Source organism: Hyalella azteca, unplaced genomic scaffold (genome assembly GCF_000764305.2).
Source record: "Hyalella azteca isolate HAZT.00-mixed unplaced genomic scaffold, Hazt_2.0.2 contig17640, whole genome shotgun sequence".
NCBI classification, from domain to species: Eukaryota; Metazoa; Arthropoda; class Malacostraca; order Amphipoda; family Hyalellidae; genus Hyalella; species Hyalella azteca.
The window spans coordinates 1-10,000 of NW_025947416.1; the positions used below are offsets into that span (position 1 = coordinate 1).

General features: G+C 42.5%; 1 protein-coding gene across 1 annotated transcript in view; it reads left to right on the plus strand.

Moving 5' to 3' along the window:
* Positions 1-251: 251 nt before the first annotated feature.
* LOC108664322 overlaps positions 252-10,000 on the plus strand; it is a gene marked incomplete at its 5' end in the record, with an annotated part of 21,246 nt that continues 11,497 nt past the window's right edge. The window contains 6 exon segments of the mRNA XM_018150894.1: positions 252-357; positions 999-1,110; positions 5,866-5,993; positions 7,530-7,688; positions 7,949-8,051; positions 8,404-8,535. Of these exon segments, the coding sequence (XP_018006383.1) occupies positions 252-357; positions 999-1,110; positions 5,866-5,993; positions 7,530-7,688; positions 7,949-8,051; positions 8,404-8,535 (740 nt within the window).

A 10,000-nucleotide genomic window follows, 5' to 3' on the forward strand; every position in this document is an offset into this window, starting at 1 on the left:
TAGCTGTCATGGACTTACCTAGTTTAGTTGCATCAGCATACGCATTTATTGCACTGTAGTTCAGGAATCGGGAATAAAAATAAGCGTAGTAATTGGTATTTGTATCAATAATTTTATTTTGATTATCTATTATGAATTATGATTATCTATTATATATATTATATAAACTTAACTATAACTTATTAACTATAACTTATATAAACTTATGATTATCTAATTGTTTTGCGTAACTTGTCAGGAGCACCTGTTACTGTCGGTGCTGCCGAAGCACGTGGCAGAGACCATGAGACAAGATCTCGGCAGCGGCGGCGACGGACAGTTCAAGAAGATCTACATGAGCAGACACGAGAACGTCAGGTGATCACAGACAAATATAACTAAATCTTCAACAACCTGGAACACAAGAGTGACGCTGGAAATATCGATATGCTCAGTAAAAATGCTAACTGAATAAAAAGCGAGTCGCCTTAATTAACTTTGTGATGCTTTCGGTGAGCAATTTCTTAGTTCAATTTATCGTAAGATTCACACGTAAAATTTATGTATGATTTAGCTTTAATATAGTTTGTGATGGGCAATGAAAGGGGCGACAGGTTTTTCGTTGGCGTGTGGCTAAATAATTAGGAGTCGTGGAGTTTATCCAGACCCTCTCTCTCTCCGGATATTTTAGTTATACTCGACACCGAGCCTGTGCGGGCGAATAGCATTAACTGCAGTTAGTGTAATCATAGGCTTAGTTAATTTTTATTATTAGGCTTCAACTAACTTTCATTTTGGCATTTGATGAAGCAATAATATATGTTTATCAGGCTACGTGAGTAGGTTGATCTCTGCATCTCTTTGTTGCATGTTCTCAATATCCCTCAGGTCATATGGAGTTGACTATTGTAAGCTAGCACGCAAGTTCTCTAACAGTTAACTCTAGCATCCTAACATGATATGGTATCAATATTATTGCATGACATGATATTCATAACACTTTTCGTGTGTCTGGGCAGTATTTTGTTCGCGGACATCGTTGGCTTCACAGCCATATCGTCGACCTACACGGCGTCTGAGCTCGTCAAGATGCTCAACGAACTTTTCGCTCGCTTCGATGGTCTTGCAGAGGTGGGTGAGATTCATGTGGTGTTACCGCCACCTATCTTATAGACAAATATATGTTTAATTATTCTGTACTTATTCGTTTTTTTCAATATTCCATTATTAGTAAAAAATGGAACATTGCTTGATTGGTTAGCACCGGGTTCTGTTAGGTTAGATTTCGGTTTTATTCTAACTTTTACGTTTTAGCTAAAGGTAATTCTCGCCCGTAATGGTTATTCTCCGCGTAAATGTAATTCTCCGCTGTAAAGGTCATTCTCCGCCGTAAAGGTAATTCTCTGCTGTAAAGGTGATTCTCCGCCGTAAAGGTAATTAATTTCTGCCTTAAAGGTAATTCTCAGCCGTAAAGGTCATTCTCCGCCGTAAAGTTAATTATTGCCCGTAATGGTTATTCTCCGCCGTACAGGTAATTCTCCGTCGTAAAGGTAATTCTCCGCTGTAAAGGTAATGTTGCTTCAGCGTTGTTTCAACGCAATCAACTCGTGATGAAGGCTCTCCTAATGTCAGTGAGGGACCGTGACTGTTGGCCGGGTACGCGCTGGCTTTGGTTCACACTATGCTACTGGCCACGGTCCAGTCCGATATTATTTAATGCATTTCCATAGGAGCATTAACACCAGCCGTGCAAGGCACCTGTCGTGCTCATGGTATGACCGTGGCTGGCATATACCAGGCACGTGCCTGGCTGTATGGTGTGAACCTGGAGCAGGCTGGTCAGCTGTTCACGTATCACTTCGCTGGTTCATCGGTCCGGCTGCTGCGGTCGTGCTAGCAAAAATAGTTACGAGTTCGTAACTCTGTCAGCCAATCACAGACGATAAATCGGCCGCTATGTGTACCTAATTAGGCGTCTACTGCGTGTACTTAAGTGAGTTTTGATAGTACAGCCCCAGGTCCGTTATCACAATATTTGAATTATTTGTGCTCAATTATGAAGGTAATTAATCATTCATAACGAATAGTTACAAATTTATGCTTTGAAATTCCTAGATCAATAATCATGATTTCAATTGAAGTAGGATTGTAGTATCCTGCTTCTTGTCCAAATAAGATCTATGCATATTTTACTCAAAATGCCTATGGAAATAAAGAAATGAACAGGCTTATGGACTAGAAATATGCAAGTAGAAAGATGCTCAAACTCGCGAGTAACTAATTAGAGAAATATGCTGCGTTAATCGTTTTCATATTCGATGTTATCAACATGAGTCCTTGAATCGTTTACGTTAATATATACGTTCTCGTGATTCCATCAACTCAGACGATTCTATCCGGTCGTCTCTCGTCAGGCTAATGACTCTCGCTTCCAGTGCTCCTTAGTTAACAAAACCGTCGTTAAATTCATTGGCCAAACAATTAATGGACAACCAAGTAAAGCCATTGGAAATAAATCATTAGGTTTTTCCTTAGACCCGGATACTAAGGGCTGAATAACTAACTGCTTAACGTCGTTCTGATGGCGCTGGGTACAATCCGGAAGCCGGGCGCCTCTAAATCTGGCTTGGTTGTAAACCCGCGTCGATGGCGTGCAGACGATCGATGTTTCCCTGCCAGCCTCCGTCTAATTGAATGAGAAGCTTTGGTCGCTTCCTTCGTCAACAGCTTCATCCCTTTGCATCCTCAACCTCTGCTCAGACGCGGGCAACACGAGGCGGGCTTATGCTCATATTTTTTTGGCTTATTGCGAGCCTGATATGTTATAATTAACAAAATGTCCGTGATTGAATAACGGGTTCTTACATTCCGGCCTTCTTAAATGCCGACTTTCCTTTGCTTCCCAACGTATGTTTTGAGTCCATTCACTCTGATTCAATCTATTGTCAGATGAACATCTCGATCGTTTCATTTTTTTCGTAAATTGGAGGTATAGCAACACAACATTATTTCAATCACCGCGCAAAGTCTGTCATAACGGAGCGATTTGTGTTGTTCTGCAGGTCTTAAAACAGGCATATAACATACATATGATCAGATACCGCTATTGATATCACATTTGATCATTTCTACGCTACGTGACCAAATTTACGCGCCTCCAGAGAAGCTGTAAGCGCTTTAAATCCTGACCGAAGATAGTCCAGGTTGAAGCGAAGGGGCCTTCCGAGTTACGACTTTAAACAATGTTGATAATTGTGCTACTTAATAAGCCATGCGTGCTAAACTATATATCAGAATGTCAAGACACAAACTTGCCTGACGTGACTGTCCGCTACAACATGAAGATAACAGCTTTGTTCTGAGCGATTTTGGTGGGCGCAATATATCGCGTCATGGATTTAAGAAGCTACAAATTTAAAAAGGCTCAATGATTTAAAATGATGCACTGATTTAAAGAGCAACGGATTTTGAAAGGCGCATGGATTTAAAAATATGCACGAATTTAAGGAGCTACGAATTTAAAAAGACCCACGGATTTAAAAAGATGCACTGATTTAAAGAGCTACAAATTTAAAATGGTGCATGGATTTAAAAAGCGGATGCACATAACATTGAACTGAAATGCTTTGTCTGGAGGCCGCCGCCCGCCGTGACCGCGAAGATGAGAAGACGGCGCACCGAAGCCAGCGTCTCGAGTGCCGCGACTACTGACGATAACGAGGTCCGGGGGGACGATCTCTTGGACCTATACTTTCAAAAAAAAGTTCATCAGCCGTAAGATATAGCCGATCAGATCGTAAGTTCATCAGCCAATCATTGACGGCCTTTCAAGCAAAATCCACCAATCATAGACAAGAAAATAGAGCGTAAGTACTTACGTTCATTTAGCGAGTTTTGAAAGTATGGCCCTTGGTCCCTTAGCATCCACGAGGCGCGCCTGCGAGGTCAGGGATCCTGCCATCAGAACTCGCTACGTACACGTGGCGACCTAAGTACACGTAGCGACCTTAGTACACGTGGCGACTTAAGTACACGTGGCGACCTAAGTACACGTAGCGACCTTCATGTGGCGGCCTAGGTACACGTGGCGACCTAAGTACACGTGGCGACCTAAGTACACGTAGCGACCTTCGTACGCGTGGCGGCCAAAGTACACGTGGCGGCCTAAGTACACGTAGCGACTTAATACACGTAGCGGCAGATTTTCAGTCCTGTGATGGGCAGAGGGAGTAACTAACGGTAGCTGTTTTTGAAGGCATGATGGCTCCAGCACATCAATGGACCGAATGAAGGTGGCCGAAATAAAAATGGGTTATGGGGTCGAACCAATTATAATTTACTATTGTATCTCATGTGAATTCGCAGCCTGTATACATATTCGACTATTAATATATTTCGACAGAAGTTATTCTTTGATGCACGTTAGCATGAAAACCATGAATGAAAGCCGTACGGTGTTTTTGCTGGCGATTGATCATCGGAAAAAATTTTCAAAACGCACGCAACACGAAACTACGTTTCTAATGCAACGAAAGGCATTCATTCAAAGAGCATTTAAAACCTCAAAGTTTTAAACCGCAAATGACCTGAAAACTTAACAATTGACATGTGGACATAGTTTGGTGAACAATGGCCATGCAATCAAAATAATTGACATGCAATCAGAACAACTTAAACCGAAATTTCAAACTATAGATCGCGCCAAAACTCAGCACCAAACAGGAATATTAGGACCATCTACTGCCAAAACCAGATGGAGACAAATAAACGTGTTCAACTCACGGATAATTTATTCCGGTGTCTTGTTCAACATCGCCGAATGCGTCGTGTTGAACACAAATGTATTGTGTTGAACACAAATGTGTCGTATTGAACACAAATATGTCGTATTGAAGAGAAATGTGCCTTGTTGAACACAAATGTGTCGTATTGAACACAAATGTGCCGTGTTGAACACAAATGTGTCATGTTCAACACATATGTGTCATGTCCAACACACATGTGTCATGTTCAACACATATGTGTCATGTCCAACACACATGTGTCATGTTCAACACATATGTGTCGCGTTCAACACATGTGTGATATATTCAACACAAATGTGTCGTGTTCAACTCAAATGTGTCGTGTTGAACACACATGTCGTGTGTGCAGAAGTATCATCAAATGTGTCGTGTTGAACACAAATGTGTGTTGTGTGCAGAAGTATCACCAAATGTGTCGTGTTGAACACAAATGTGTGTTGTGTGCAGAAGTATCATCAAATGTGTCGTGTTGAACACAAATGTGTGTTGTGTGCAGAAGTATCATCAAATGTGCCGTATTGAGCACAAATGTGTCATGTTCAACACAAATGTGTCGTGTTCCACACAAATGTGTTGTTTTGAACACAAATGTGTGTTGTGTGCAGAAGTATCATCAAATGTGTCGTGTTGAACACACACGTGACATGTTCAACACAAATGTGTTGTTTGAACACAAATCTGTGTTGTGTGCAGAAGTGTCACCAAATGTGTTGTGTTCAACACATGTGTTGTGTGCAGAAGTATCACCAAATGTGTCGTGTTGAACACAAATGTGTGTTGTGTGCAGAAGTATCATCAAATGTGTCGTGTTGAACACAAATGTGTGTTGTGTGCAGAAGTATCATCAGCTGTGTCGTGTTGAACACAAATGTGTGTTGTGTGCAGAAGTATCATCAAATGTGTCGTGTTGAACACAAATGTGTGTTGTGTGCAGAAGTATCACCAAATGTGTCGTGTTGAACACAAATGTGTGTTGTGTGCAGAAGTATCATCAAATGTGTCGTGTTGAACACAAATGTGTGTTGTGTGCAGAAGTATCATCAAATGTGTCGTGTTGAACACAAATATGTGTTGTGTGCAGAAGTATCACCAGCTGCGTATCAAGATCCTGGGCGACTGCTACTACTGCATCAGCGGCGCCCCGCGCGAGCGTCCTGACCACGCGGTCCTCTGCGTCCACATGGGCCTCTCCATGATAGAGGCCATCAAGTGGGTCATGGGCCTCTCCATGATAGAGGCCATCAAGTGGGTCATGGGCCTCNGAATGTATTACCTGTATTACCCTGATGTATTACCCGATACGTTAACTTGTTTCCAAACTTTGATCTGTACAAGTGACTTTAAATGTAATAATTTAATTTTAAGACTTGACTAATTTCTCATAGAGCTCCATGCAGAACAGAGATAAGAGGCCCTTAATTAAAGGCTGGCTGATTAGAGGAGATTGCTGAATGAAAGAACGCTTCATAAATAATTTATTAGACGCCTTCCCAGCACCACACTTCTGCTTCATTCCTTGAGCTTCATTTTTGTTTATATATTTTTTCATATTTATAAATTACTTCAAGTAATAGCTTATGTTAGCAATAATGTTGCTCACAATATCACTCAAATACATTTTTTAGATTTATAAACCACATCAATTACTAGCTGATGTCTCTGACAAAATTATTTATAAATGCACTACAGAGTTATAAACCACTTCAAGTATAGCTCTTATCGCTCACAATGCTATGTTATAAACCACTTCAAGTATAGCTCTTATCGCTCACAATGCTATGTTATAAACCACTTCAAGTATAGCTCTTATCGCTCTCAATGCTATGTTATAAACCACTTGGCGCAATGTTGGGCGTCATGTTTTCCCTCAGGTCATATTTTCCCCTAGTCATGTTCAAAATATCTTTTAAAAACACTTTACAAGTTTATACCACATCTAAATCATAACAAATTATATCTTTTAAAAAAACTTTACAGGTTTTTACATCATTTAAATAATAACAAATATAAACCACAATACAATTTAAAAATGTTTTTAGGTCTATAAATCACATAAAGTAACGTTTTTCGTCTCCTTTCTCTCGAGGTATGTGCGGGAGACCACAGGCTGTGGCGTAGTCATCGCTCTCAAGGCTATGCTATAAACCACTTCAAGTATAGCTCTTATCACTCTCAATGCTATGTTATAAACCCCTTCAAGTATAGCTCTTATCGCTCACAATGCTATGTCATAAACCACTTCAAGTATAGCTCCTATCACTCACAATGTTATGTTATAAACCACTTCAAGTATAGCTCTTATCGCTCTCAAGGCTATGCTATAAACCACTTCAAGTATAGCTCTTATCGCTCACAATGCTATGCTATAAACCACTTGGCGCAATATTGGGCGTCATGTTTTCCCTCAGGTCATGTTTTCCCCTAGTCATGCTCACAATATCTTTTAAAAGCACTCTTTAAGTTTATACAACATTTAAATAATAACAAATTTAAACCACAATACAATTTAAAAATGTTTTTAGATCTATAAATCACATAAAGTAACATTCTTCGTCTCAATTCTCTCGAGGTATGTGCGGGAGACATCAGGCTGTGGCGTAGTCATGCTCAGAATATCTTTTAAAACCACTCTTTAAGTTTATACATGATTTAAATAATAACAAATATAAACCACAGTACGGTTTAAAAATGTTTATATCTCTATAAATCACATGAAGTAACGTTCTTCGCCTCCTTTCTCTCGAGGTATGTGCGGGAGACGACCGGCTCTGGCGTGGACATGCGCGTGGGCATCCACACGGGGGCGGTGCTGGCGGGGGTGTTGGGGCAGCGGCAGTGGCAGTTCGATGTCTACAGCAAAGATGTCGTCCTGGCCAACAAGATGGAGTCCAGTGGCAAGCCGGGGTTAGTGGCGAGTCCAGTGGCAAGCAGGGGTTAGTGGCAAGTCCAGTGTCAAGCAGTGGTCAGTGGCAAGTCCAGTGGCAAGGCGGGCTTAGTTGCAAGTCCGGTGACAAGCAGGGGATGAGTTTCTGGTGTTGTAGCAAGTGGCAAGCCAAGGTCAGTGACAAATCTGGCGGGAAGCCGAGGTCAAAAAGCTGTAATTGTGTGTTCTTGTGATATCCTTGTTAAGGACTAAGACAAGAAAAGTTCCATAACTGTTGCAGGCGCGTACACATCAGCAACACGACGCTGGAGTTCCTTGGTGAAGACTTCGAGGTGGAGCCTGCGCACGGAGAGCGACGCGAGGACGCCTTCAGAGTCGTTCTGGCCAGATGATGAGTAGTGAACCCAGAAAGGTTGGGCTTATGTGCCATGAATGCAATCAGGTCGCATTGGCTATAAGAAATTAGAATTTATTGACTGTAAGTAGTTATGTTTTATTGTCTTTAAGTATAGCTGGGTGGTCAAGTGGCTAAAGTTCAGAGTACCAGAATTTGAGAGGTGAGTTAGTGATTCGGTACCAGTAGCCAACTGTAACAAGTCCTGGTCGAAATCGACAACATACCTAATGGCCAAATCTATAACACTTGTCCCGTATTCCCGTTATCATCATCATTATTATTGTCTATAATAACACTATTAGTAAGTAATTAAGTTATATTTCCTGCCATGGTGACAGTACAAGCCACGGCCGTCCCTGAACATGCTCAAGAACGGCACTCGCAACAACAGCACGAGTGGCGCGAGTGGCTCCCAGCAGCACTCGCGGGAGGGCACCTCCGACAGCAACATGGTCAGCCGCGACTCTCTGGTGAGTGAGAAGACCGGTGTGGTCTTTGAACGGCCCATTCATATGCCATTTATAGGCCCTTCATAGGCACTTCATGGTCCCTTTATAGGCCCTTCATAGGCACTTCATGGTCCCTTCATAGGCCCTTCATTGGCCCTTCATAGGCCCTTTATGGGCACTTCATGGTCCCTTCATAAGCCCTTCATAGGCCCTTCATAGGCACTTCATAGGCCCTTCATAGGCACTTCATAGGCCCTTCATAGGCACTTCATGGTCTTTTCATAGGCACTTCATGGGCTTTTCATAGGCCCTTCATGGTCCCTTCATGGTCCGGCTAACGTGCCAATGATGTCTGACATATACTGTGCAGGCAGGATAACTATGCGCCTGTACAAAATACGACCTGTGTCCTCCTGCTTTTTGTTGCGTTGTCATATTCATTGCAAGGGTTTTCGATGGATCGAACTCTGCGTTAAGTTTATTATGTTACTTTACTTTTTCAGCTGCTCGAGTTCTTAGTAGTACCTATACATAATCTGTGATAAAAGAGCTGAAAAGTATAGCTTCGCACGCAACTGCTGCAGCGTATAGCCCCGCACGCAACTGTTGCAGCGTATATAGCCCTGCACGCAACTGTTGCAGCGTATAACCCTGCATGCAACTGTTGCAGCGTATAGCCCTGCACGCAACTGTTGCAGCGTATAGCCCTGCACGCAACTGTTGCAGCGTATAGCTCTGTACGCAAATGTTTAAACGTTGCGCGCAACGAAGCATAAAGCCGCCCTGAGAAGCAGCGTCGCTTCACGGTAGCCGTGCATCTTTAAGGCAGCACAGCCCGGTGTGCTATGCCTGCCATGCCATGGCTGCCTTCATGCCATGGCTGCCGTCATGCCATGCAAGCCGTCATGTCACGGCAGCCGTTATGCCGTGGCTGCCACAGCCATCCCATTACCCTTCGTCTATTATGACCCTCACTTTTCTCAGCTGCAAAGTTCAAGCGACTGAAGTGCTCCCAGCACCAGCTCGCCTGCATCGCTGCAGTCAACTGAAATATCGGCGAAACACGGCCGAACTTTTCCGTCTCGTTTTTTTCACGCATCATCATAATTTAGTTAATAAGAAGAATCTACTTGAGGAATTCAATTAAGGGGAGCGTCTGGGGTAAAATTTTGAATTTTGGCTTTTCCGGTTTTTAGTCTCATCTTAAAGCTGACATTCTGCTCTATCCAACGGTACCAAAATCATCTCTGTACGTTGATTTATGCGTTCACGACCTGTCTCTTATACACATCTAGATGTGTATAAGAGACAGAGAGACGCTCTGTCTATGCCATCAAACGAGACGCTCTGTCTATGCCATCAAACGAGACGCTCTGTCTATGCCATCAAACGAGACGTCCTGTCTATGCCATCAAACGAGACGTCCTGTCTATGCCATCAAACTAGACGCTCTGTCTATGCCATCAAACGAGACGCTTTGTCTATG